At 52.3% G+C, this 13894-nt stretch overlaps 2 protein-coding genes across 2 annotated transcripts in view; both read right to left on the bottom strand.

Moving 5' to 3' along the window:
- LOC116956298 (uncharacterized) overlaps window positions 1-13894 on the bottom strand; it is a 170081-nt gene that overhangs the window by 26243 nt on the left and 129944 nt on the right. The window contains exons 26-36 of the mRNA XM_076054022.1: window positions 11344-11415; window positions 10466-10573; window positions 9400-9621; window positions 8563-8724; window positions 7776-7946; window positions 6999-7142; window positions 6084-6200; window positions 5634-5815; window positions 3616-3679; window positions 2313-2387; window positions 1586-1693 (exon numbers count right to left, since the gene is read on the bottom strand). Of these exons, the coding sequence (XP_075910137.1) occupies window positions 1586-1693; window positions 2313-2387; window positions 3616-3679; window positions 5634-5815; window positions 6084-6200; window positions 6999-7142; window positions 7776-7946; window positions 8563-8724; window positions 9400-9621; window positions 10466-10573; window positions 11344-11415 (1425 nt within the window). The remainder of the gene's footprint in view (window positions 1-1585; window positions 1694-2312; window positions 2388-3615; window positions 3680-5633; window positions 5816-6083; window positions 6201-6998; window positions 7143-7775; window positions 7947-8562; window positions 8725-9399; window positions 9622-10465; window positions 10574-11343; window positions 11416-13894) is intronic.
- Window positions 11423-13193, bottom strand: LOC142906453 (uncharacterized; the record flags this gene model as incomplete). Its single annotated transcript, XM_076054216.1, has 2 exons — window positions 13155-13193; window positions 11423-12451 (listed from the first exon to the last, which is right to left on the bottom strand). Coding segments are annotated over exons 1-2 (1068 nt in total), but the record flags the coding sequence as incomplete, so codon positions are not given.

Genomic DNA, 13894 nt, shown 5'->3' with positions numbered 1-13894 from the left:
TGCAAACCCACGGGTTTCTATCAGAGATTTGTTCACAAGGCAATTCAGATCTACAAACACAGACACAATTTCAACCGAGATGGTTTCAAATTAAGCAACCATTGGAAAGATGTTCTAAATCGAACCAAACATTAAACTAATTTCTCAGTGGTACAGTATATTTTCAAGTAGTGGTACCCAAAACTTTCGCAGCTTAAAATCCCCTTTTCACACCACCAGCTTGTGGACGCTGCCGTGCCACCTCGCCAGCCTGCACAGGTCGACCCCCTCCCTACCTTTCATCATGCTAAGTCCGCCTATTAAAATGCAAATTGTTATGCTAATTCCTTTGTCAAGGCACCTTAATCCCTCTCACACAGCTTAAAGGCCGTGGTCTGAGCTTGGCTCTGTTTCACTCCAGCGCAGTCTTGGAGACAGCCTGGTCCCTTCACCTGATGAAGGCCGCTTGTGTTGTGGCCGAAGCGTCGTGATTTTTGTTGTTTTATTTTTTTACCTACGTGACTTTACCGAATAGAACCAAAGAATCTGGAAAGCACCCTGATTTATGTTTTCATCGAATTGTTCAGAACCATCTCCCAGACGACTCCTCTCGCCAGATTAAAGCAACGCGTTAATAATCATCGAGCGGAAGAGAGCTCCCCACGGTGATATTCCCACCTCCGATTACCACGGCTTGGCTACGTCCGGTGCGAAATAAGTTCAACATACATACATACACCATACATACAACATACATACAACATACATACAACATACATACAACATACGTACATTATCCTGATTTGAAAACACACCGTCTTTTTCTTCTTCGACATGACCGTATCATTTGGGGATGCACCCTCAATCAAAGTCATCAATTGGTGAAGCGCAGTCATGGGGAATGGCAAATAAAGTGGGAAGGCAGCCAGAGCCGGTACCGAAAATTGCCCAAGCTCTGTGGCCCTACAGTGGGATATTTGCGCTAAACTCCACTCTTGAGTGATTGTACATGTTGCAGGAAACTCGAGGAGAACCAGGAGAAAACCCACATGTGCGAGGTGGCACAATACTCTGTCCCTGTACAGATGAAAACAGATGGAAATCAATCCACTTGTTGCAGTACTGCAATCGCCTAGCAAACCAGGGTATGGCGACCTCGGCACCCGCGGGAAGGGAATTTGACAACATTTTTGTGGCCCACGAACTCTTTGCCTCCGTAGTGTTAATTTTCAGGCGCGCGCCTCCACCGACTGATCTTGTCGGGCTTCTGATAATCTGGAGAATACGGTCCCGTCCACCACATGACCCCCCTACTAGCAGCCGAAAGCCCACGAGCAGGCCGATGCTGTGTACACATTGTGCCACACAGTGATAGCTGTCGCTAGGGGTCACCCTTGGCTATGCATGAAAATCCCTGAACACTTCAAACCTCATTCCGATCCCTCCACTCGCTGCAAGCGGAGCAATTTCAATCTGGGAGGCGACACGATCTCCTTTACGCAAGAGGCTGCGCTAATATCTTTCCCGACGGACGTGAGCCAGCGGTCGGTGGACATTCCACGTCCCTTTGGCGTGGGGTGAAGGAGAGCAACGGCGAACGCAGTACCGGCTGCACCCGCACGCCCGGGGTCTCCCCGCGTCCCCTTGGCACCCAGAACCCCCGGCAGTCCGCTCGGTCCCCTCTGGCCCAGGTCGCCCTCAAAACCATGCCCACCTGCACAGCGTCACGCACACGGGAGAGCGGCGTCTCGCGCTGACCCAACACGTCGCTCCGTTTCGTTACTGCGATGTCAACGTGAAGCGTGGCAAACCGTCGGCACCCCCCGAGGTGCGTATAGCCGGCTCTGACGTCCGGATGAGAAACGTTTGGCGTGGAACGGAGAAAGTTGGACGGGAGATGTAAAGCGCACCCTTGGTCGCGGGACAGGAAGAGGAACGGCGCGTGGTGCAGAGAGAACGCGGGCAAATCGGAGAGACGTTGTGTTGAGTGCTGCTAACGGTGGGCTCGGGCAGCACAAGTCACGGGCAGGGGATGATTATTACCGATCGACGAGGACGACGGCTTGCGGACGTCGTGGGACCATGCGAGGCATGGCGACGATCCAGCAGTGGATAGGCCATGGCTAATGATGTTGATGATAATGGCGTGGGTTAGCATGACACACCCAGCAGGAAATAACTCCTCTGATTAATGATTAAACAAGCTATTAATGTGGCACACCGGGAATAATCTAAAATATGACTTTACCATCACCGCACACTGCACATAGGATCAAAGCGTTCTGGGAATGTGCGTTGAGAGACGAGTGTGAGAGGCGGTGGATTTGCTTCACCTGGCTGCCCAGGTAAGCCTGGTTCGCCCCTTGACCCGGGGCTTCCAGGTATGGCAGTGGCATCTCCGGGGTCCCCTGCAGCACAGCAGCAACAGCACAACACCAGAGGCTTTATAGATGGTTGGGGCAGGCGCTCTCCACAACACTCCGAGCGAGCGTCGATGTCTTCAACACCGAGCCAGGTACTCGAGTGTGTAACTTCATATCCTAAAAACTATAAACGAGATTTTTGTTATGAGCTAAGTAGCTCTTTTTCAGAAGCGACCTGGCCGCAAATGATAGCTCAACGAAGTGGCTTAACGCGTGGAAATTTATAGCGGCTAAAAATTCCAAACGCACGTTCATTCTGAACGTGGAGGAGAAAATCGGTAGGCCCGGAGAAAAATCCACGCGGCCATGGGGAGAGAGACATACAAACTCTAAATATACAGCAGCAGGCGTCAGGGTTGGGATTGAACCCACGACCTCCTGCACACCAGGCGAGGTAGTTAACATCTCGCCACCGATGGCGGCGGCAGTCGTCGGGATGCGACGGGGAATTGTTTAATTATTTTATTGTTTATTCACCTTCGCTTAGAATACGGGACGCTGTGGGGTCCGAGGAGACTGGCCTGAGTGAACCTCGTGGGTGAAAATGTCGACATATATCGTGCAGCGGTGGCGAGTGGCCAATGGTGGAAGAACGGTGTCCCTGAGAAAAAGTCAGCCTGAAACCTTGCTGGAGAACAGCAGGCCAAACGTCCAAACCCTGACAAACTCGTGAAATACGCTCACAAGTAACTGTGGCATCCCAATCTCTGCTACATCAGATTTAAAACAAAAAATCTAAATGTGGAGGGAAAAACCGGAGGACCCGGAGAAAAATACACTGGACCACAGGGAGCACATGCAAACTCCAAATATACAGGCATTGTCAGGGGCGGGTTCAAACCCATGTCCTCCAGTATACCAGGGAAGGCAGTCAACATCTAGCCATGGGAAATTAATGAATGTTTCATACAGACGGGAGGAAACTGGAGCACCCGGAGAAAATCCACGGCGATGGCAATTGCCATCGCCGTAAAGATGGAAACAGGTGGCGATTAGTCCACCTGCTGTACTGCCTTCTGGTGAGCCAGCGTATGGCACCTCCCTGACGCCCACAGGAAGGGAGGAGTGTCACAACATTGGTGGGATGATCCAACGATCCTCGCTGCTGCCTCCACAGTGGTGGATCACAGAGAGCCATGTGCAGCATCGCAGCTACCACCACCACCGCTCTCGGCTAAGAGGCAACAGCCCAACTCTCACAGCGAGCCATCACCTTTTGGGCCTTGGAGTCCATCGTTTCCTGGTGGGCCTGAAGGCCCCTGAGAGCCCAGTTCACCCTTTTAAAGCAAAAAAAAACCACACACAGACACACAGACTAAGACAAATATCCCCTATGCAGCCCAACAGGATGTCCGCAGCCACTGTTGTTCGCGAGCACACCGATTAAGGCTGGCATCAGAGAATACGTTGTCTCTATTGTTTGTTCCACCCAGGAACGAACAATATTTGTTTGTAACAAACTCATCCTTTTTTTGTATGTAAGTCTATGTGCACACATTTTAAACACGTAGACTTTTGCGACCAATATCATCTATAGTAGAAGTTTTGGGTTGGATCGTGTAAATATATGTGTTAAAATTATTTTTGATTTCTTTCAATATCGATAGATTCTCTAATTAGTCTTAGCCAGTAGTAGCTAGTTTTGCACAGAACTTCAACATTATCAAAATAATTTGAGTGTCCTCATTTGCACGCGTGTTCTGCTACTGCTGACAGTTGTATTTGTGAGTATTTCATATTTCTTTGGTGTTCTTTTAGTCTCATGCTGATCATTCGTCCTGTTTGCCCAACATAGCATTTGCCACAAGTGCAGTTAATCCGTAACACACCTTCTGTTGATAGCTTCGGTAATACAGGTGTGTATCGGATTAACTGCACTTGTGGGAAATGATGTTGGGCAAACAGGACGAATGATCAGCATGAGACTAAAAAAACTAAAGACTAAAAAAACACGAAAATAATATAAAATATTAAAAATAATTTTAACCGTTTGGATAGCTACTGACTTAGTGCTGCGTGGAAGCGAATCATCAAATAATACATTGTTTAAATGCATGCCTATACAGGCCACCATACTACAATAGGGATTACCGTTGGTACAGCGATTTTAATACACACAATAGACAGGAAGGACAAGTTCAAAGGGCTCACATAATGCGCATGCATCATGGACGTTGACTCAAGAGCGCAGAAGCGTGGTCACCACGTCTACGCCTCGATATAACGAAACAGTTAGACTTCTCCACAAATCTGGCTGTCGCCTAATGAAGCTAGTTGTAATTACTGGCGAAACGTCGTACTCGGATTGTAAATGTTGTGGCTTGGTTCTCCAACACACCAGTGGTCCTGTACTAGTGACGAATTGGCACGTTCTGTTTACGTGACAACCCTTACTAGTTGGCTGTGTCGGGTGGTGGCGGGTTTAACGGCAGATTTATATATTTACGCGATCTAACCCAAACAAACCTCTACTATGGATAAAACTGACACTTTCTGAACTATTTCCAAACGTACGTGCGATCTTTAAGTACGTCTTTTTTATGTTTTACAAACCAGCTGTTTGCCCCAAACTTTGTCCAAAATAACGTCGCTTCTTTACCTTTCCTGGACAGTAACTACCACTAACTGCATAACCACAGCCTTTACCGTTACGCTAAAGTTGCCCATACAACATTTGCTGGTGCGAACAAATAAGTAGCAGGGAATGCAATATCGTTTCCACCAGCACAGCACACAAAGAGGTTGTTTGACCAGGACAGTGCACAGCCGTCTTTGTCTCTTCCGTGCCAATGTTCTATAGACAGCTCACCGAGTACTCATTTAAGGCATGGTCAACCTCCTGGTGGCCCAAGGCAAGTTCTGACATCACTTCCCACTGATGTTAGCCACTTGCCACTGGGATCCCATCCCTGCCTTTGTCACAGCCAAACTCTCTCCTCTGCAGACTCCCCACATTCCTCTTGTGCCAGACGTAGACTTCCAACCTGCTCCCGTGATTGAGACCGCACCACCCCGGTGTCCAGATCTCAGCACTGCCCCATCTAGCTACTCCCAAGTCAACTGCAAGAGCACCTTCATCATCTTCCAGATCCTCTATGAACCTTCCCCAGTCGGCCTCTCTTCTCCCATCCCACTCCACTATCCGTAAATGTGACTACGTGCGCTCCCAAAAGAGTCTCAACTCAAACCGTCTGTCTCGTCGCGTCCCGTCGGCTGAGCTCGTTCTCTCACCTGCTGTCCCGGCATGCCAGGGAATCCCGAGATGCCACGGGTGCCGGCAGGGCCAACGTCGCCGGGAAGGCCCGGTTTGCCCGGAATGCCAGGCGCTCCCACCTCCCCCTTGTTAAAGCTGGGAGTGCCTGGGAGGCCGGGGATTCCCGGGCTCCCCTGGAATCCGGGCATCCCCTTTTCACCTGCCAGACGTCACACGGCGATCGAGCGTCAAGCGGCCTCCTAGCCACTTCGACCAGCGGGGTGCACGGTGCAGCCCAGCAAGTGCTTGCTCACTCCACCGCTGGTGGGAAGGGTCACCCCGCTAGTGGGAGCTCTATGAAGGCCCTCCGCAGGGCATTTGAGAGATCTGGGAGAGCGGGGACAGCGATGGGAGCGGGGGGGAGAGGGCGGAACGGAGGGAGCGGGGAGACCTGGGAGGTCTGTCGAGAGTGAGGAGGCCTGACGCACCTGTTTCCCCAGAAACGCCCGGCGTTCCCAGTTCTCCCCGGTCTCCCGGAATGCCGTTAATTTCCGCCTTGAGAAAAACTGGCGGGGGTCCAGGGGGGCCCTCCTCCCCGCGGGAACCTAGAAATAAAATCGGCACAGATGGGGTGCAGGGGTGGCATCATTGTTTCTGGGCAATGCTCGTTCCTTTTGGAAGGTAAAATGTCGAGTCAGCAACAACTCAGTTTAACACGTAGGCTTTCGCGACCAATATTATTCATAATAAAGGTTTTTGGGTTAGATCGCGTTATTTATAAATGTGTCGTAACCCTCCACCACCCGACACGGCCAAATAGTAAAACATGTCACGTTTACAAAGGACAAATAGTTCACTACTTTAGCCCACCGGTGTGTTGAAGAGTGAATCAACATCATTTAAAATTTGAGCACGACGTTTCTCTGGTAATTACATCCAGCATCATCGGGCAATTCGCTAACAACTGTTGGATCTAGCAGAAGGATGTAAGCATTGGGGAGGTACGGTGGATTAAAAACACTTGACCTTGATATTAACCTTATTGTACCAATCATCATCAACTTGCTTAATTGAAACAACAGCAACATCGCCCCTTACTGGCAGACTAATTGCCGTGTACAGGCCAGGGCTGTGTTCCACATTGCACAGGACAAGTACGAGCTGCCATCAGGTGGCCACCTCGGATAAAAAGAATAAACTGCACACTAAGATGCTGCGCTACATTATGGGCGCGATACAATTGCAAGTGTTATTATTTATATCATTATTAGCCAAGTTTCTAAGCATTGCTTGCTGGATAAAGGCCTCAGCAAGCCATAACTTGTAACTGAGGAATCACACTCTATATGCGTTTGTCCGGAAACAGTTTTTGTGTGGGGTCGACTATGGCCGCCGATACGTACCCTTCTGCCCTTGGCTGCCCGTCTGGCCCCGGAGGCCCTTGCTGCCAACTGGGCCTTGTGGGCCAATCTGGCCTGGGAGGCCCTGCGGGCCCCTTGCCCCGGGCACCCCGGGGAATCCAGCCATGCCCGCACTGCCCTTGGCACCTGAAGGATACAGACGTCCCCACGCAGTTACAGACACACACGGACACGTACGGTTGTAGGCCGCTGGAGCTGTGCACTTTTAAATCTAGACTGAAAACGAATTTATTTAGAACTGCTTGTTGTTGTGTTTAGTTTGTTGTCCTTCCCCCACACCTCCGATTAGCATGGCTGGCTACGTACAGTGCAAAAGAAGTTCAACAAAATACATACATATAGACACACACGGGATACCCACGGGTTCATACAAAGAGAAAGATTCCCCCTATAGCCTACACAGATTTATCTGGGAAAGTACTGTTAGCGAGCAGCTATGAAGGCTGGAACGGTGCACGAGGGGGTGGTATGGCCAATACCACGCCTGGCCACCTTTGTATCCCCAGTGTTGAAGTTTACAAATAGTAGTCATTGTAGAATGAGTTGGACTATGAGAGAAGCCCTTCACCGGTTTTGATGTTCGCCTCGGACAATGGCCGGGAATGGGACTCAGGTCACCGGGTTCATAGCGTCGTGCATTCACTGCAGCGCTAATCTCTGCACCACTGCTCCCCACACATGGGGCACACATGAGCTGAACTGCATGGCATTGGCCGGGCTTTGGACCGTGCCATAACCCATGGTAGGTGAAGTCTTTACCTTTGGTGCTGTCCTTCCCGGGCATCCCAGCGATGCCCGGCACTCCCGAGGAGCCTACCGAGCCCAGCTTTCCCGGTGGGCCAGGAAAACCCGGTGGCCCGGTCAGTCCCTTCGCTCCTTGTGGGCCTGGATAGCCCTCGTCACCAGGGCTGCCTTTCTGTCCAGCAGGGCCTGCAGAGGCAGCATCAAGGACATCAACATCGTGACTCTTGCCATCCTCGCAATCATCAGCAGAAGCATCGCGACTCTTTCCGTCATCGCAATCATCAGCAGCAACATCAGCAGCAACAGCAGTATCGTGGTTATCATTGGCAACTTCAGGGCTGTCATCATCAGCAGCAGCAGCATTTACATGGCTACCATCACCATTAGCAGTAGCAGCAACATCTTCATGGCTACCATCAGCCGTAGCAGCAACAACATCGATCCTGTCAACAGCAAGCAAATCTAAGGTGTCAACAATAGCAAGCATACAAAACAGAACATTTGAATCTAGATGAAAGGTATGGCTAGGTTAGCTACAGAGGGAAGGGGAAGGGTGTAGAGATGTGGGAGGGGGTGGGGGGGTCTCGAACCCACAGAGCCGGATGGCTTTGAAACAACAGGAACAAGAAAACGAGCGTGCTGAGCTTTTCCAAGAACTTCCTGGCCCGGCACGGGTCTGCTTTCTGTTCAGGTGTTGTGTAAATATAGCAAATAGAGAACTGAAATCTCAGACAAGTGGCGCAGAGGACCCGGTTGCGGAGGATATCACTCATCGGTTGTCCCAGGGCTCGCACGGTAGTACCTGGTCTTCCAAATGGCCCAGGTGGCCCCGTGGAGCCCGAGGTCCCGGGCAGGCCCGGGCCTCCTTGAGGACCTGCGGGGCCCGGCCGGCCCGGCTGCCCTGGTTGCCCAGAGTCGCCCTTCGGCCCTTTGAGTCCCGCCCGCCCTGCAGTGCCGTCGTTTCCTGTGCACGCACGGTAAGTTTTTTTTCGTGACATCAGTGACGAAAAATACCGGTTAAACTTGCAGTAATTGTTTAAGCCTGCTTGATATGTATGCTGAACTTATTTTGCACCGTACGTAGCCAACCGTGCTAATCAGAGGTTAGGAGATGGACAATAAATTAAACACATAATGTAGTTCTTCCGAAATGGTCGAGAAAGCCAACTGGCTGATGGACAAAAGCGTTTGTCCACGGTGCTCCACAGCAACGCATGAGTTTGCGTTTTTTCTTTCTGCCAACGATCACTCTGACTACTACCAATGGCTATGATGAGATGACTGCAGACCAAAACATTTTAGTATCCATGTTGCAGACAGCAGCCCACCAACAATGGCAATTGGCTATATATGTAAATCAAATGTTTACTCAATTCACTGATTATATGTATGTATATTGAACTTATTTTGCACCGTACGTAGCCAACTGTGCTAACCGTGATTGGATCACCTCATATCGCGGGTGGCGGGGATGATGAAATTACACGACAGATGATGACGATGGTTGTCAAGATGGTGGTGGATGAAGATATCGGTGGTCATGACGATGGCCATGATAACTAAGGCCATAACGTCGGTGCTATTCGCGCTCGTCTGTATCTCAATCGTGCCGGTCGCCGCACGACGCATCCTCGCTCACCCTTCTGCCCTTCCACGCCGGGCTGACCGCTCTCCCCACGTGACCCCAGTGGCCCCGTGCGTCCCGGCTCTCCGGGCAAGCCCGGCTGGCCCACGCGCACCTCCCCCGGTGGCCCTCTCCTCCCCGGTGGGCCCGCCGTGCCAGTTTTACCAGGTCGCCCGTGGACACCTTCCTGGCCGGGGAAGCCTGGGGGTCCCCTATCCCCCGTGGCTCCCGCGGATCCTGGCAATGACAGAGACACGGCGGAGGCAACACGGGCAGTGGCTGTTGTACTCGGCTTGGCGGTGCCTGGTGTGTGTGCATGCCGTTGTTGTTGTCTTGTGATTGATGGTTGTAGTTGGATGAAGGGCCCTCCTGCCCCAAGGGTGGACTCGTTGGAGGGCTGCCCCCCCCTACCCCACCACTTTCCACCCCCCGAGGTTTCTGTGAAATGTATCAAGGCTAATGCCCAGCTAATGCCCGATACATTTCAGTGTTCTTCATTGCAAGGCCCGCGGGCCACTGGCGGCCTTTAGTGTGGCCCATGACGTGTGGCCCCACGACAATACACAACGGCACTCACACTGACGATGTCTCATCGGTGAAAGTGGCTCCCACTGTTGACTGGTCCCAGGCTGTGTTGCGATCTTTCTCACCCTCTCTCGTGTTTCCCAGCCCTGACGCTCTCTGCACCGACCGTCTATGCTAGAGCAGCATTTATTTTCATTTTCACGAAGCGTCGCGTGACGTTATTGCGTTTAGATGCTGCGTGCCTTTCAAATGGTTGCAGTTGTTGCTGTCCAGTAGTTGCTCTGGTTTTGTCCGATCGTCGCAATATCGCCTCTAAGTTTGCGTGTCGTGCTCTGGCTGTCGCGTGTGTCTACGTCGGTGTGCTGCATTGGCAGCGTCGATTTGTCCGGCGGGCCATTTGTGCGTCTGCTTGCTGTGGTGGTACCGTATGTGTGGTATTGACGTTACGTCACGCAGGCTGTTGTCTTGCTGCCGGTACGATGCCCATCGTGTCGACTGTCGTCTGGCGGCTGCTATTGCCGTGCCTCATGTCGCGGGCGGCAGCAGCTGGTCTCACCTGGAGGCCCCATGGCCCCGGATGGACCCGGATCTCCCGGCTGCCCCCGAATGCCCTTGAACCCTGGCATCCCCGGTTCCCCAGCGAACCCCGGCGAGCCCTTGGGACCTGGACACCAGAGGGAGAACGCACGCCAAGCATGTCTCGCACGAGCAACGGCCCAACTCGCGCGCAGTCACAATCTGCCTGCAAATGACCAGGGAATGCAGGCTTAGGAAGCGAGGTGGCTGGGAGGATGAGACATAGCAATGGACTCTTGAATCGCGTCGGTGATCCTGCCACTTTGTTGGATCTTGGAGGTTTGCGACATGTCACGAACAGTGCTAGGTTGCGAGGTGGTCAGGAGATGGTAGTACAGCAAGGCCATTTCATAAACTCACAGATCTACGTTAGCCAACAACCATTACCTCCGTAGCGCTCCATTACAGGTGAGCATCAGCACGCCCAACTAATGGTATAATACAATAAACGTACTGGACATGTTTTACTTCTTTTCCACCCAATATTTTACCCAAAATTGTCACGGGTTGAAGAATTAGTTTGGAACGCTTGCAGAGCAGGCGAGCCCCACGGCCCTCTGCCCCCCACCCCCTTCTGCCCCCACCCCCCTCTCCCCCCTCTGCCCCCCACCCCCCCACCATGTTTGAGAACAGCGGAAGGAGATGTCAATGAAATCCCTTCAAGTGACTTCTCGTGAAAGCCAGGGACCGCTCCACGTTCGAACCCGCCGCGACGCGACAGATGCCACTGGATTACTCGACTCGTGCCCGTCAGACCGAGGGAACAAAATTGTTGGAAGTGAACCGCGTAAAGATGACAACACGGGGGATGTAGCGCGAACGAGAGAGACGCGTCCCGAGGTTCGTCCATCGTCAAACCTTGAGGTCCGGTCAGGCCTGGCGGTCCAGGCTCTCCCCTCGGAGGTTGCACCATGCACTCTTCGGTCTCTCCTGCCAAAGGGAAGGGGAAACAGACGTCTGTCGTCACGGCGACCGGCCCGACGGGTGATGCTGAGTCGCGGACCTCGGGTATCCAAAGCCGCAATGCTTCGAGGAGCAAGCGTGGTGGTGGCGTCGTGTTGACGTCGTGGTGGTGACGTCGTGTTGACGTCATGGTGGTGGCGTCTTGGTTGTGACGTCGTGTTGACGTCGTGGTGGTGACGTCGTGTTGACGTGTTGACGTCGTGGTGGTGACGTCGTGGTGGTGGCATCGTGTTGACGTCATGGTAGTGACGTCGTGTTTACGTGGTGGTGGTGATGTCGTGTTGACGTGGTGGTGGTGACGTCGTGGTGGTGACGTCGTGGTGGTGACGTCGTGGTGGTGATGTGTTGATGTGGTGGTGGTGACGTCGTGGTGGTTGTGACGTCGTGTTGACGTGGTGGTGACGTCGTGTTGACGTCGTGGTGGTGACGTCATGGTGGTGGCGTCGTGGTGGTGACGTCGTGGTGACGTCGTGGTGGTGGCGTCGTGGTGGTGACGTCGTGGTGGTGATATCGTGTTGATGTGGTGATGGTGACGTCGTGTTGACGTCGTGGTGGTGACGTCGTGTTGACGTCGTGGTGGTGACGTCGTGGTGGTGACGTCGTGGTGGTGACGTCGTGGTGGTGATGTGTTGACGTGGTGGTGGTGGTGGTGGTGACGTCGTGGTGGTTGTGACGTCGTGTTGACGTGGTGGTGGCGTCGTGTTGACGTCGTGTTGACGTCGTGGTGGTGGCGTCGTGGTGGTGACGTCGTGGTGGTGATGTGTTGACGTGGTGGTGGTGGTGACGTCGTGGTGGCGTCGTGGTGGTGACGTCGTGGTGGTGATGTCGTGGTGGTGGTGGTGACGTCGTGGTGGTGATGTCCTGTTGACGTTGTGGTGGTGACGTCGTGGTGGTGGCGTCGTGGTGGTGACGTCGTGGTGGTGATGTCGTGTTGACGTGGTGGTGGTGGTGGTGACGTCGTGTTGGTGACGTCGTGGTGGTGACGTCGTGTGTAGCTGAGAGACTAAACGTCACCGTGTGTCTGGTAATGGAGTGCTTCTTCCAGGAGGCAGTGGAAGACGATAGTCTTGATCTGCTCTCATTTGTCATGTTACTAGATCCACGTGACATGGCCTAGCGGCAGTGCGTTCGCGATTTTACATAACCTTCGCAACAATTTGAATGTATTGTTCATAAATTAGTTTGTTGTCTTTCCTCCGCACCTCCGATTAGTAGTTGGCTCCGAACGGTGTGAAAGAAGTTCAACATACATACAAGTGATAGTATAAGAATTATATGTAATCGATTCATCAATGCATTGTTACTGGCTTAGTCTACATATCTCTTTGAAAGGCTATGGGCCTCTATACATTATCTCCATGGATGTACATGTAAGGCTATGGTCTCTGTGTAAGGTTATTGGTCTCTTTGTAAGTCCTTAAGTTTCTACGAAAACCAGTGGGTCTCTTGGCATGTCTATGGCTTTATATATAAGTCAATGGATTTCTTTGCAAGTCTATCAGTCTCTTTGTAAGTCCTTAAGTCTCTACGAAAACCAGTGGGTCTCTTGGTAAGTCTATGGGTTTATATACAAGTCAATGGATTTATTTGCAAGTCTCTCAGTCTCTTTGTAAGTCCTTAAGTCTCTACGAAAACCAGTGGGTCTCTTGGTAAGTCTATGGGTTTATATACAAGTCAATGGATTTCTTTGCAAGTCTGCATGTCACGGAAGCAAGCCACGACGTGAGATCGATGGACTGAAGCATCGTTGCGTGCGTAATCAACAGAATGCTTAGCCCATCGTGCGAGTGTCGCCGCGCACCCCGACCCCGCAGCCCAGGGTCGCGTGGCCACGGAGCCCCACCGAGACAACAAACGCGACCCTGAGGGCGCGCGTGTGACGACAGCAGCACAGCCCACCGCGTGAGATGGGGGGGTGGGGGGTGCGCTGGGCGTGTGGCAACGGTGGCGGGCAACGTGGAGCCAGGTGGCAAGTGCTGTGGGTGGCAGGTGGAGTGGACCGCGTTCGTGCTGTCGTGGAGGATGGGGGCCGCGCGTGGGATGGTGTGGGATATCGGGCGCTATTTTCACGACTCGAGGGGCACAGGACCTGACTCTCAATCTCTGTGGGTCTCCTTCAGCTGGCGCCGTCGTGGAAAAAAATCTGCGCAGCCCGCCAGAGATTTGACGTCACTGCTATCTCATTTTCAGAGAGGTCTGAAGATCTACGGAAACGAACACGAGTCTCTGTCATTTGGAATGAAGCAAACTACCATTAATTTACAAGGAACCTTTGGGGAAATGGCTACCAATCACTTTCAGTGACGTCTATTATCGCGTCAAATATTACGTACAATGGGTAGAGAACCCCGACACCTAACTTTAAATTGCAACGCTCTGCTAGATCACTGAACAGGAGGGCGCAGCTCTGCGAGATCGTGAAGGGCCATGTGTACGGACGCAACGA

Source organism: Petromyzon marinus, chromosome 64 (assembly GCF_048934315.1).
Source record: "Petromyzon marinus isolate PM22_M1 ecotype Great Lakes invasive population chromosome 64, UKy_Petmar_22M1.pri1.0, whole genome shotgun sequence".
In the NCBI taxonomy this organism is placed as follows: domain Eukaryota; kingdom Metazoa; phylum Chordata; class Hyperoartia; order Petromyzontiformes; family Petromyzontidae; genus Petromyzon; species Petromyzon marinus.
The sequence above is the reverse complement of the archived record's forward strand: the minus strand, read 5'-3'. Positions and strand labels throughout refer to the sequence as shown.